Source organism: Lepidochelys kempii, chromosome 6 (genome assembly GCF_965140265.1).
Source record: "Lepidochelys kempii isolate rLepKem1 chromosome 6, rLepKem1.hap2, whole genome shotgun sequence".
In the NCBI taxonomy this organism is placed as follows: Eukaryota; Metazoa; Chordata; order Testudines; family Cheloniidae; genus Lepidochelys; species Lepidochelys kempii.
This window is the reverse complement of record NC_133261.1, coordinates 10,855,405-10,869,769: the sequence shown is the minus strand read 5'-3', so window position 1 is coordinate 10,869,769 and position 14,365 is coordinate 10,855,405. Positions and strand designations below refer to the sequence as shown.

Here is a 14,365-nt window from a genome sequence, read left to right as displayed (position 1 = left end):
GGCGTCTCTCACACACTGATGAATTACTAAGAAATGTTCTTTGCACCGGGGGCCTGGAACTCAGGGTGCTGGGGGTGCAGATGCAGCAGCCCCCCCGGGTTGAAGTGGTTTCCATCCTACACAGGGCGTCCAGCCCCCCCACTGTAACATTGGTGCAATACCCGCCGTTGCACAAGGGATGGGAGCCACCAACCAACAGGGAACCGACTTCACCTCATCTCCCCTAAAAAGAACATGAGTCCTTGTGGCACCTGAGAGACTAACCAATTTATTTGATCATAAGCTTTTGTGAGCTACAGCTCACTTCATCGGATGCATCACGATCATCCCTGTTGCATCCGATGAAGTGAGCTGTAGCTCACAAAAGCTTATGATCAAATAAATTGCTTAGTCTCTAAGGTGCCACAGGTACTCCTTTTCTTTTTGCGGATACAGACTAACAGGGCTGCTACTCTGAAACCTGTCATCTCCCCTAGTGGCTCCCCGGGCAACTCGCTTCCCCGACCGCGATGCTTAAGGGTTAAACCCACAGAGCTCGGGGTCCTCCGCAGCCTAGACAGGCCCAGGCATGACTGCGCGAGGGGGCGGGCGAAGGGAGGGACCTTCTCGTGCCCGCCGCGGAGACCCGGGGGCCGAGCCCGGCCCGAGCGGCGCGTGCGGGAGCGAGCCCCCTCTGCAGGCTGCAGCCCCGGCGCGCGGGGCGGTGAGCGGGGCCCGGGGAGGCGCCGCCAGAGGCGGCCGCGGAGGGAGGGAACCGGCCGCAGAGGCTGCGAATCGCTGCCCGGGGAGGAGGCTGCTGCGAGGGTCGGAATAGAACCGCGCCTGAGGCCGGAGAGACCCACCCCCGAGAGCCCGACCGAGCCGCCCCCCCCCCCCGCTCGCTGTTGGGGCTGCCGGGTTCTGACCCCTCCCCGCAGAGCAGGCACCGGCCGGGGCTGGGGGGCGGCTCCGTTCGGTCGGTTCCCCTGGCCTGTGCCACGGGGGCTGGGCCCGGCCCGCTCGGGACACCAGGCTCGGCGCCGGGCCGGGGCCGCTGCACACACCGGCGATGGGAGCGCGGGGGGAGGCTGCGCTGGGTCCGTGGGTACCGCGGGGGGAAGGTTCCTTCTGTGAGCGCCCCATCGGGCAGCGTGCTGGGGATCCAGCCCGGGGCCTCCAGCGCTACCAGCCTGGGCTGCTCCTGCTTGAGCTGCAGCTCTCTGGCTGGGGCTCCCAGGGTCTGTGCAGATGGCAACTGAAACCTGCAGCCGGGCTGTGCCAGCTGATGGGGCTCAGCCTAGGGGCAGTTTAATGGCAGTGCAGACATTTGGGCTCCTGCTGGAGCCTGGGCTTTGGGACCCTGCTCTGTGTAGCTCAAGAACAAATAAAGTTGGTCCAATAAGAGATATTACCTGCCCCACCTTGTCTCTGTAATATCCTGGGTCCAACACGGCTACAACACTGTAACCCTAATTCCTGCCCAAGAAAGAGGGCAAGCCCAGGGAGGGAGCACCTGGGGAGTGAACCAACCCTGCACACACCCCACAATGCCACTCCAGTGCCCCACATTCACCCTGCAGTAGTGGCTCCAGCAGAGTCCTATGGGACTGGCTGCCCCCAGTGCCCTGCTCTGGGCATTTTATCACGGCTAGAGCGGTCATAGTGCTACTCAGGTTTGATCTGCCCAGCCCTCCAGCATGGTGACAGAGGGTCAGGTGTGCAGGCTAAACGTAAGTGGGGCTGTGACCTGGTGCTCCAGGTTGCTGCGACACTCACTGACGTTTGATCTGCCTGTCTCGTCATGACAGAGGGTCAGGAGAATGAAGCCTCAGAAGTGATGCAGCTCTTTGTGACAGGATACAACACCCACAGCAGGGGGCCAGGCCCAGCTCTCGGCGCCACCACTGAGTGGTGAATCACAGACACAGAAAACATTGTCCATTACTTTTTTTACACTGCGACAAACCTGAACCCATAATAATGGTACAGACTTTCAACCCCCCCCCCCCCCCAGCGCCCTCCCAGTTCCATGGACTACTGTACTTTTGCATCATCTGCAACAACTCTTCCTCTGCCAATGTGTAAACTTTGACATGCTGAGTTGGGTTGTTTGTCCTTTCAGATGTCACTGACGTTTGAGGATGTGGCCATGTATTTCTCCCCAGCGGAGTGGGCGCTGCTGGGCGAGGAGCAAAGGCAACTTTACAGACACGTCATGTGGGAAAATTACCAGACTCTGGTCTCGTTAGGTGAGGAGCTGTGTCTGTGAGATCAGGGCCGCAGTGCACTGGGTGCTGCACAGAGACACCGTAACTGAGGTGGAGCATTGGTGTGAGTGGTTGGGTGGAGAGGTGTCTATGGGAGGAGGGGGGCATGGGTGTGGATGGATAGAGGCATGTTTAATTGAGGAGATCAGCCAGTTCATGGGGAGACAAGGTGGGTGAGGTAATATCTTTTATTTTGCCAACTTCTGTTGGTGAGTGTGAGAAGTTTTTGAGCCACCCAGAGCTTTTCTTCCGGTCTGGGAAAGGAAAGCTTCTCTCTCACCAACAGAAGCTGGTCCAATAAAAGGTATTACCTCATTCATCTGCTCCCTCTAATGTCCGGTGACTGATAGGGCTATAACTACACTGCATGTCTTCAAGGGGACGCACTTCCACCCATAGTCACTAGGGCTCCACAGTTTAAGGCAAGAGAATTCTGGCTCTTGTAGTTCCCCAGGCTGAGCACATGAGCAGAAAAGGGCCCTGTGTTCTGCAGGCTACAGGATGAAAGGCCAACGCCACAGTTAAGGAGAGAGACAGACTGGGTTCATCTAAGCTGGTATACAAGACCAACACCACAGCCGTGGTTTGCCTGGGTCAGTTGACTCAGGACGTGGGACTCAGGCTGGAGGGCTAAAAATTGCAGTGTATATGTTCATGCTTGGATTAGAGCCCGACCCTGCTGCAGTCCTTAGGGGAGTGGAGGCGGGGCTAGGGCGGGGTGGGGGTTTTGGTGAAAGGGTGGAGCAGGGATGGGGCTGGGGCAGAGCAGGGGCTGGAGCAGCATGCAGCTGCGTAGGGCACCAGCAAATTTGGTGCCCCAAATTTCTGGGTGCCCTACGCAGCTGTATATTTTGCATATAGATAGGGACGACCTAGTCTGGGACCCTCCCTCCAAATATTCACTCAGCAATTTTGCAGTCCCACAGCCCAAGCCCCTCAAGTCCAAGTCATCTGATCCAGGCCAGGCAGAGGTTTTTAATTCCTATGTAAACATATCCACAGGAGGGAGAGGGGTGCTGGGCCATAGTAGAGTAACTTTCCTAGGACAAGGAGAAATATCCAACTTTTGCCACGTGTTCCCCCCAATCCATTCAGACACTGCAGTCTTCTCCAGCTCCCCTTTCCACAGGTGCCAGGTTGTTTGCAACTCAATATCCTGCCACTACCGGGCACCAGGAGTTTTGACCATAAGCTGCAGTTCATGTTTCCATGGAAAACAATTGGTATTAGCCTTCACAATTAGCTCATAGCCTAATTGGCACAAACATTGCATATGGAGCTGCACAATGTTCTTAGAAGTTCTTAGGGGTGATGCTTTTCTCTAAACAGGAATCCAAACCCCCAAGCCAGTGGTGATCTCCAGCATAGAGCGAGGGGAAGAGCTGTGTGTCCAGGGTCCCACAGAAGATGAAGATGAGGACGTCCTGAGTGGCACCCGCCCAGGTGAGGAAGGAGTTAAAGTGTTGAGCAGGGAACAAATGATAGCTTAAAGGCAGCTGGAATCCTGATACATTTTGGCCAAAGTGACAATACATCCGGGAATGTTAATTTTTAGTCTAATGTCGTTGGGCTTTTTTAGAACAAAAAGAAAAGGAGTACTTGTGGCACCTTAGAGACTAACCAATTTATTTGAGCATAAGCTTTCATGAGCTACAGCTCACTTCATCGGATGCATGAACAGTATCACATTGTCGGTTCTCATTCAATTAATGATCCACTGTAATCACCACATTCTTTTCTGATGCGCTGCTGCCAAGCCAGTTATCCCCCATTTTCTATTGTGCATTTCATTTTTCCTTCCTAGGTGAACTATTTTGAACTTGTTTCTTCAATTTCACCTGGTTGATTTTAGACCAATTCTCCAGTTTGTCAACATCATTTAGAAATCTAATCCTGTCCACCAAAGTGTTTGTAATCCTTCCCTGGCTGTCTGAATCATTGTCTGAGCAGCACTTGGGAATCTCCCTTCCGAGTTCAGGCCCAGTTTTGTAAGGACCTAACATTGTTCCATTGCTTTTTGGGGCTCTGGATTGACATTAATAAGGGATTTCGTTATTACTCTCGAGGACTGGTTGGGAGGCAACATCATGTTGTGGGAGTGAGGAGACCTGGATTCTATTTCTCATTCTGCCACTGAGCTGCTGGCAGACCTTGGACAATGTTGTATTAATTCATATAGACTACATGGGCCCAGAGAGACAAAGGTGTTAACATGACACGGTTATGGCCAACATTAAAGAGTGTTAAATAAGATTTGGGGTTTGGAATACAGAGATAGAACTCTGTGTAGTACCGTGGAGAACACCATGAAAAATTCTTTCTATTCTTTTATTAAAGATTTAGAAAAAGAAGGAAAAAGAGTTAAGGCATTTGAAATGTCAGGTATGACCTAAGAACTTTTATTTTGACAATGTCCCTTGTTTCCTTTCCCTTTACCTGGAGAAATTCTTCAGACAAAAGGCCTCTGTTTGAAAGTCTTGTTGATGGTATTAAAGATGGTAATAACTGTCCTTTTGGGGAAAATAGAAGCAGCTAGTTGAAATGGGCTGGAGCTGTTGCTGATATTATTAAAATCCGATCTTGTTTCCTGGGAGACAAAACAAGAGAAACCCACTTAAGACGGAAGAGAAAAGAACAGCATGGATAGAACATGTGGCTTCTGGCTCAGGTTTACTCTTACTTGCCACTTCATGGCTGGAGAAACACAGGCATGGCACACAGTCTGATCAGCCAATTGGAGACCTGCCTGGCAAACCTGTCAAGCGTTAGTCTATTCTGGACAATGCGTTTGGCTGCCTCTTTGATCACAGGCTTACAACAAGGTTGCAAACTATGACAGTTTTTGCCACCTAAGCGAGACTCTTATTTACTAGAAGGCAAAGGGAGAAGAATAAGAAAGAGAAGAAATATGGTGGAGAATGGAAAGAATTCATGAGTTAGGAGGGACGGGAACAAAAATCTCACATTCCAGATGATTTTGGGGAGTTAGCCAGAACTGGTAACAGTGGCAATATCCTCCAGCTCCCTTTCTCTGGTGCAGTCTTGTTAATACATCTCTTAGGATTAGGATGAAGAAGATCATGGGTCCCAAAATAGGATCAGGGTGGCAGCATGATGGTATCGCTCACTGCAGCAGTTGTTGGCATGCTCCTGCAGTTGCTGTTTTTTCAGTCAGCAAGGGTTGCATTCAGTCCCGCTCCTTTATTTTCCCCAGAAAGTGTTTTCATTTGAGAAACCCCAAAAGGAAGTAATGGGCAAAATAGACCAGCCCCTCATTGTTTTTCTATCAGGCCTAAATTTTAACTCAGTCATTTTGGTTCGTTAATGTCCAGTTCCACAATTCTCTTGTTTACAGCCATCATTTTAACACTGTCCTTGATTTGCATTATAGGCCTTTATTATTTGGACTAGTTCCATCATCTTGTTTATATTTTGCACCGTTTCCCATCAGTATTTATTGTTATAGGATATTGTAACACTTTATAAACTTTCTCACAGTTTTTACAGTTAAACTGCCAATAAGGGTAAATTTGTGGGCCCAATTATTAAAACAGCAAGTTACTCCTTTGACTCAGGTTCTCTCCCACCCTTTCTGTATTTAGTATATAAGCTCTTCAACATCAGGGCGATCTCTCTCCAATTTTGTGCAGCACCTGGTGCTATGGAACCACGATCTCAGTTATGCTACCACAGTACAAAGTAACTGTTGAGCCCCAAATAGCTTCCCCTCTTGTGCATTGTGGAACCCGCTGTCCAACAGTGACCATAAATGAGTAATTTACGTTGCAGGGGAAAGGGCTTCTCTCAGTGATATTCATTCGGTCTATGTGCTGTCAACCAAAGACCTTGGTGCGGGTTTTCCAGATGCAGAGGAGACCTGGGACTGGTCAGCAACTGAAAGCTCTTTGGGCTTCTTCCTCACACAAAGCTCTTCCCCTAGAACAGGTAGGGAACCAGCTCTGCCCTTTCCATCAGTGGGAGCCAGAGAGCTCATTTCAGGAATCGTCCATCAGCTGCAAACTCTCCCCTCCCAGAGCATTACTATAGGGATTGAAGCCCAAACACGAGAAGTGCTACAGCTCCTCACCCTGATATCCCCCTAGAAACCCCATCTCTCCCCTTACGCAGATTCCCCCAGTCTCTCCCCCTCCCCCATTTTCCATAGAACACGGAGCCGTTGGGATCCCATCACAGTGTGAGTGTTCCGTGTGTGTCCCTCAGGAGAGGGGTCCTCAGTGCTGGTGTGTGGTGATGCTGATCTCCCCAGTGAGACGGGCCTCAGAATAGGGAGAGGATTGTGGGGGCTGATTTTCATGTTGACTTGGAGGACTGTTATCAGGGCCTATGGGACACTGACCTTCTCCTCTTCCCACAGCGCTGGAGCCCCTGGGAGTGTGGCCTCTTGCACTCAACTGCAAAGGGTCAGCCGTGTTCTGAAGGGAGGGGTGTGGAGCTTTCTCAGGCATATCCCCCTACTAGGAATATTAGTGGTATCCCTTTGTGAGCAGCACAAGAAATAACATCTGTATTCTGTTCCCCACCAAGCAGGGGTGAGGAACCTGAGCAGGGCTGCGGGGCAGACTCCTGAGGAATGGTGTGGCAACCTGGAGCCACTCAGGCCTTTCCCAGGGACATCAGGGAAGAAGCATTCCAAGAAATCTGAGTGGGGTAGACACCACAAGAGGCAGTGCAGGCCACAAAGGCAGAGGAAAAATCTGATCACAAATGAGCCAGCAACCTCAGTAGGCCATCAGAGGAGATCCAGACCATACATAAAGCCTCCTGCAGAGGTTAAAGCTGAGCCCAGAAAGAGCCTGTTTACCTGCCGTGTGTGCAGAGAAGAATTCAAGGTGCAAAGAGACCTGATAAGCCACCACCGGATGGTTCATAGGAGACAGGAACTGTATCACTGTAGTGAGTGTGGGGAGAGCTTTAGGAGAAAGAAGGAGTTCAGAGTACATGGGAAAGCTCACAGAAAGAAGAGAGACCATCCCTGTTCTGAGTGTGGGAAGATATTCCACCAAGTATCGCATCTCATTGCCCATCAGAGAATACATACAGGAGAGAGACCCTATTGCTGTGCTGAGTGTGGAAAAAGATTCTTCCATATATCAGCTCTTAACATCCACAAGAGAGTCCACTCAGGAGAGAGACCCTATGCCTGCGCTGAGTGTGGAAAGCGATTTATGGATTCATCAACATTTCGTAATCATCAGGCAATCCACTCAGAAAAGAGACCCCATCGCTGTAACCAATGTGGGAAAGGCTTCAAAGTTATATCAAGTCTTACTAGACACCTGAAAATCCACAGCGAAGAGAGACCCTTCTTGTGCCATGAGTGTGGGAAAAAATTTTGTCTACGAGAACATCTGATCAGACATCAGAGAATCCACACTGGGGAGCAGCCCTATTGCTGTGCTGAGTGTGGGAAAAAATTCAGTCTCCTTCAAAGTCTCAGGAGACACCAGGAAACCCATATTACGGGGAGACTCCATCGCTGTGCTGAGTGTGGGAAAATATTCCGTCATCCAGAAAATCTCTCTAGACACCAGGGAGTCCACACTGGGAAACTCCATCGCTGCACTGAGTGTGGAAAAGGCTTTGTCTATATACATCATCTCACTCGCCACCAGAGAATCCACACTGGAGAGAAACCCTATTGCTGCACTGAGTGCGGGAAAAGTTTCACCCAATTGTCTGCCCTCACCAACCACCTGCGAATCCATTCAGGAGAGCGACCCTATCCCTGCACGCAGTGTGGGAAGCGCTTTGCTCACTCATCATCTCTCACTGAGCATCTGAAAATCCATTCAGGAGAGCGACCATATTCCTGCATTCAGTGTGGGAAGCACTTTGCTCGCTCATCATCTCTTACTCAGCATCAGAGAACCCACCCAGGAGAGCGACCATATTCCTGCACTCAGTGTGGGAAGCGCTTTGCTCGCTCATCATATCTTACTAAACACCAGAGCACCCACTCATGATAGAGGCTCCTGACCCTTGTGTTCAATGGAGGGAACCTCCTCAATCTCTCACTTCACCCTGTTCCCAAAGCCTGTAAAAGAGGGAGAACTTGCTCCCACTCTGAAATGTTTCCACCGCTTCACTAAGTAGACACGAGTTTAGGTGCTGGGTTTGTTAAAATAATTTGTATGGTCCTGGAGATGGGAGCATTTAAGCCAAGAGGTACTGAAACATTGCATTGTGGGCATTATGGGCTGCAGCTAAGAGAGAGATGACTGGAGCCAAGACTGCACTTTGGAGGCCCTGGTTTATCCCAAGCCATTTGTTCACTGCGGCTCCCATCCTCTCAGGCTCCACAAATTGAAGTAATTGTTTTATTTGTTCTGGGATTTTTCTGTTTGGAAAAAGGAAAAATGGATAAAGATTCTGGCAGAGACTGAAAAGGAGCTTTCATCTCCGTAGTTAATGAAAGGTTGTGACATCCCCTGTGTGCCCCTCATAGTACTGAATCAAAAGGAAGGTTGTTTTGATTTGGCTTTGAGAGAAAATTATGAAGCAAGGTGTCCTGATAGTTGGCTTCATGCAGAATGCAGCCAGGGCCCTGTCTTCACACCTAATTGCCTGGCAAGCAATACCAGCTAGGACCGGAAGGTTGGAAATCAGAGTTTCCGGATCAACAAACAGCATGCAATTTGGTTATGGCCTGCCTTCTTTGTCATCTTGATGGTACATGCAAATGCTTGACATCTATGGATGCTGCTGTCGTGATCAGCCTTGACTACATCACTTACCCATCATCTGATTCATTGTGCCATCAGAAGTCATACACTAGAAAAAAAGGCAAGTGCAGGGATGAGAGATGTCAGTTACTTCCTATTATAATGGCTTTTTTTTTTAATAACTCAAATTTGTGTTCCTGGATGAGTTAGTGGCACTGTAATGCCACCTAGGGCTTGTCTACACTAGAACTTATCACTTACCAGAACACTCATCCACATCCCTGAGAGATGTAAAATATACTGTCCTAAGCACTGGTGTAAACTGAGCTATGTTGATGGGAGAGCTTCCCTGCCAACATAGGTACTGCCTGTCGTAGAGGTGGAGGTGTTCTGCTGACAGGCAAGCTCCCTCCCATTGGGTTAGAGCGTCTTGAATTCTAGCTTGGTGTCTTGAACACTAGTGGGAGCTATAGCACTTCTAGTGTACAGTAGCCCTAACGCTTAGGGCTTGTCTACACTACCTGCTGTATCGGTGGGCAGCAATCGATCCAGCAGGAGTCAACATCAGTACTCCGCCAGAACGAGGAGAACAAGCGCAGTTGATGGGAGGGCGTCAGCTATAGACTTACCGCAGTGTCTTCACTGCGGTAAGTAGATCTAAGTACGTCGACTTCGGCTACACTATTCACATCGTTGAAGTTGTGGTATCTTAGATCGACCCCGCGCGGTAGTGTAGACAAGCCCTGACATGTACCTGGATCTCAGCCTTGACACCAAGTGGCAAGGAGTGCAGGAAAATCTCTCTGGGTAACTTTGCTCTGCTTTGCAGGCTGGGACTCGGGTTTGCTGCTTGTTGTCTGTGTTTTCTGTAAACAACTTGTGGAGTTGCAGTCCCAGCCCAGAGTGTGACATGGGTATGAAACACCCAGGGGTCATGGGGCAAGGGCAGAGGTGGGATCCTGCATGGGAACAGGCAGCCCAGAGAGCATGGTTTCAGGAGAGGGAATCCTAAATAGAGAGGGAGAGAAACTAATCTCAGCAACATCCACAGTTCAAACTGAGCAGCAGTACCGGGCTATTGTCTCCCCATTCCTCAAGCTGAGGTAATTTGTGGCCATTCTTCTCTGTCGGAAGGCGATGATGAGATGGGACTTTATGTCACTGTTGTCTCGTCGTTCCTGGAGGGAATAAAATAATAGAAGAGAAATACGAGTCTGAAATGGCTGCACTGCCATGTAAGTGAAGATCTGCAATCTTCCCTGCAGTGCTGACTTTGTTATGTTCCAGTCACTCTTGGGAGATGATGTTGGGGAGAAGCATCCATCCTGCCTTTCTTTCTGGAGCTGGTTATGCCAGCTGCAGTTCAGCTCAGTTGTAATCTCCTTTTAACCATTATTTCTACTAAAGAAATGGGGGTGTAAGAACTCTGAACAAGTTAAAATCATCCAGAAAACTCTGTGCTCATGCTAAGCTTTATTGTACAAATTTACTAGTAGTTCAGTTGTTCGAACCTTTGTTCATTGTGTATGCGACATCTGTCAGACACAAGATGTATGCTCTGTTAAGGTTTGCCAAATATGAACTGTGTGCGAGGTACAGTTGATGCAAATATTTCTATGGTTTTATGCTACTTGTGTGCTATGGCCTACTACTAGCTAAACTGCTATGTGCATAATTAGCTAAGAAAAGGTGTGTAAGGTCTGCAGAATCTGGACTTTTCTGTCTTGTAAATGAGGAGAATACAAATATGAGCAAAACTGAGCTCATAGTTTGTAACAGAGTGAAGAGGTATCCGCTGCATAACATTTCTCCAAAGTGGGTACATACTTACCTTTCTGTATTACTGTGACAGTCTGTACCTCTGTGTTCACCCCTTACCAGGATAATGATCAATTTTGTACAAAGTATGCCTTTTGAGGTATTATTTTAAAATTCCTAATGTGCTGAACATTGTCTTGTGAAAATATGGGAGGCAACATTCTATGTAAAGTTATGGTTCTACTGTATGATGTTACTTAGACATGTCATAGTTCTGGAGAAAACCCACAGACCTGTTCTTCAGAGACAAAAAGGCAGACTGACCTCTCAGCCAAATATCAGCTAAATCGAATGGACTTTCACCTGGTTAAGTGGCTGTTATTTGGCTAGGGGAAAGGGTGTGAGTGAGAAATCTGCATTTTAACAAAGGAACAGCTTAAGGTTTCCGTCTAGACAGACCGTATGTCTCCTAAAATTCGGCTGGGGATGATTCTTTCACAAGAGAATGAACTATAAGAAAGGGGAAGAGGTGCCCCCAAATAGTCCTCTCTTTCTCTCTGCTCATGGCATCATTGACACCTGAAAGACAAAGAAAGTAACACCTCACTTGAGGAGGGTCCCAAGCTGAAAGGATTCCCGCCAATAAAACTAATACAATAGGTGGTGAGAGAGACTTTTGTTTTGAATCCATTTAGCTAGTTACGTTAGATATTAGTTGTGTTTTACCTTTTATTTTATAACCAGTCCCGACTTTTGTGCCTCATTTCTTGTAATCACGTATAATCTTTTTTCTGTCGCTAATAAACTTGGTTTATTGTTTCATCTAAAACAGTGTGTTTGGATTGAAGGGTTTGAGAAACTTTATTTGAGACCAGGATTTGTGCCTAGCATTTTCTGTTAATAAAATGATGGAGTTTATATGAGCTTGTATTGTCCAGAAGAAGGCTGGACAGGACCATGCATTACATTTCTGGGGGGAAGGTCTGGAACTAGGAATTGGCTAGTGTTGCTCTGCAGTGTAATTCAGGAGTCACTGGCTATAGGTCTCATACAGTGTTGCTGGGAGTAATTTACATGCTGGAGGCTGAGAGAGCAAACCAGGAGTGGTTGCTTTCACAGCTAAGAAGTGTAAAAGGCACCCCTGGTTGGAGACCAGATGGGATACAGCTGTTCAACATTCTGGATGGAACCGTGGTTAAAGTCACAATTCTACTGACTTCATTTCCAATCAGTAAATCTGTTGAGTCTGGTTACCTGACATTTCGGCTCACTATCAAACCCCAAAGTGAATAGTAGTTATTGTACCTCTCTCTCCTGCTGGTGAACCTGAGCTGTGCTGTGACTAACCTGCCTGAGGAGTACATGTTAGCTAAACAGTTTGCCAGCCCCAAATGGCTAAAACTCATGAGACTGTTCTAAAAAAAGGGAAGTTGGAGGTTTTTACGTGCTTTAGGTTTCTGAGCTGTTAGGGTGCACTGGTTTCATGTTTTCAAGGTTTCAGCCAATCATAACCTCTCCACAGACCCCTTATACGACAACCTTTATACAATAGTGGCTGCAACAGTGGTTGCAACAGTGATCTATACAGTTACAGATTCTGGAATGTGTTTGCCCCAAAAGTAGCTATTGTATCATACTGGCGGCCTGTGACATGCAGGGGGTCAGATTAGATGCTCTAATGCTCTCTTCTGGCCACAAAGTCTCCTCATTTCTGAAAAACTGAGTGGAGCACTGGGAGCAGCGTCTGATGTTTTACGGTGTAGCCGGCTTGCTTCCGAGAATGAACACTCATTGAGTGGGGAGATCCGCAGGGAGTAGCTCAAACCTCCAAAGTGCCTGGCCAGCGGTAGGACATTAGCACAGCAAGGGAGGGGTGTGGCAGTGACATCACAAAGGCCTTTTGCAGGACCTCAGACTATTGGTTCAAGGTGGTGGGGAGGTGGTGACCTCACAGAGAGATGCTGACATCAGCCAGGCAGGACAGGGGTGAGGGGCCAGGGAAACCTCGGTGATGCGTGTGGCTTTGCTTCAGCAAGTCTCCTTCTTGAGGTCTCTCTTTGAGGACTGAGAGAGTATTAGGGTTCACGTACGTGAGCGCGAGGAGGAACCTCTTTCGAGTTTTCTCCTTTCCTTTTACTGATTTGAGTAGAAAAAAGACGTCCCTGTTTAGAAGGTAAGAGCCTTCTCAAAGTTTGAAACTTGTTCAGTCTGATCCAGCTGGTGACAGTTGAATTCTAGGCATAGAAAACACGATCTTAAGGAGGCAGAATTTTATTCCACACCTAGAATTTTGTCCCTTAGAATCAGGGTATGTCTACACTACGAAATTAGGTTGAATTTATAGAAGTCGTTTTTTTAGAAATCGTTTTTATATAGTCGATCGTGTGTGTCCCCACACAAAATGCTCTAAGTGCATTAAGTGTGTTAACTTGGCGGAGTGCTTCCACAGTACCGAGGCTAGCGTCGACTTACGGAGTGTTGCACTGTGGGTAGCTATCCCACAGTTCCTGCAGTCTCCGCTGCCCATTGGAATTCTGGGTTGAGATTCCAATGCTTGATGGGGCAAAAAACATTGTCACGGGTGGTTCTGGGTACGTGTCATCAGGCCCTCCCTCTCTTCCTCCCTTTTGTGAAAGCAACGGCAGACAATCGTTTCGCGCCTTTTTTCCTGAGTTACCTGTGGAGACGCCATACCACGGCAAGCATGGAGCCCGCTCAGCTCACTGTCACCGTATGTCTCCTGGGTGCTGGCATACGTGGTATTGCATTGCTACACAGCAGCAGCAACCCATTGCTTTGTGGCAGCAGACGGTGCAATAGGACTGGTAGCCTGAAAACCATCCTCATCATGTCCGAGGTGCTCCTGGCCACCTTGGTAAGGTCGGTTAGGAGCGCCTGGGCAGATATGAGTGCAGGGACTAAATTAGGAGTGACTTGACCAGGCCATTCTCTTTAGTCCTGCAGGCAGTCCTATTGTACCATCTTGTGGTGAGCAGGCAGGAGATGTGGATGGCTAGCAGTCCTTCTGCACCATCTGCTGCCAGCCAAAGATGTAAAAGATAGATGGAGTGGATCAAAACAAGAAATAGACCAGATTTGTTTTGTATTCATTTGCTCCCCCCTCCCTCCTTCCCTCCGTGAAGCCCTGCTTGAAATATCAGAGGGAGGGATAGCTTAGTGGGTTGAGCATTGGCCTGCTAAACCCAGGGTTTTGAGTACCCTTGAGGGGGCCATTCTGTGTGACAGTTGTTTTTGTTTCTCCTTGATGTAAAGCCACCCCCTTCGTTGATTTTAATTCCCTGTAAGCCAACCCTGTAAGCTGTGTCATCAGTCACCCCTCCCTCCTGTCAGAGCAGCGGCAGACAATCGTTCCGCGCCTTTTTTTCTGTGCAGACGCCATACCACGGCAAGCTTGGAGCCCGCTCAGATCACTTTGGCAAGTAGGAGCACATTAAACACCATGGGCATTATCCTGCAGTATATGCAGCATCAGAACTTGGCAAAGTGATACCGGGCGAGAAGGAGACGTCAGCACGGTGACGAGAGCGATGAGGACATGGACACAGACTTCTCTCAAAGCACGGGCCCTGGCAATGTGGGCATCATGCGGCTAATGGGGCAGGTTCGTGCGGTAGAACGCTGATTCTGGGCTCAGGAAACAAGCACAGACTGGTGGGA

The 14,365-nt window shown here is 48.7% G+C and overlaps 1 protein-coding gene across 5 annotated transcripts; it reads left to right on the top strand.

The window, feature by feature from the left end:
• The first annotated feature begins 557 nt into the window (after nucleotides 1-557).
• On the top strand, nucleotides 558-14,067 carry LOC140913656 (uncharacterized). 5 transcript variants are annotated; one of them, XM_073350418.1, is made up of 5 exons: nucleotides 558-703; nucleotides 2,102-2,228; nucleotides 3,576-3,689; nucleotides 6,111-6,191; nucleotides 6,792-14,067. In XM_073350418.1, exons 1-5 carry the CDS (start codon nucleotides 569-571, stop codon nucleotides 8,228-8,230), a joined length of 1,896 nt encoding a protein of 631 aa, XP_073206519.1. In that variant the 5' UTR covers nucleotides 558-568; the 3' UTR covers nucleotides 8,231-14,067. The 5 variants fall into 5 exon arrangements, with proteins under 5 accessions (XP_073206519.1, XP_073206518.1, XP_073206517.1 ...); XM_073350417.1 differs by having other exon boundaries at nucleotides 6,036-6,191; nucleotides 6,795-14,067; XM_073350416.1 differs by having other exon boundaries at nucleotides 6,036-6,191.
• Nucleotides 14,068-14,365: the final 298 nt, after the last annotated feature.

Coding starts and splice junctions, on each gene's coding strand:
- LOC140913656 (XM_073350416.1), top strand. CDS start 569: ATGACTGCGCGAGGGGGCGGGCGAAGGGAGGGACCTTCTCGTGCCCGC. Junction 3,690..6,035: donor CCTGAGTGGCACCCGCCCAG/GTGAGGAAGGAG, acceptor TTTACGTTGCAG/GGGAAAGGGCTTCTCTCAGT. Junction 6,192..6,791: donor AAGCTCTTCCCCTAGAACAG/GTAGGGAACCAG, acceptor TTCCCCACCAAG/CAGGGGTGAGGAACCTGAGC.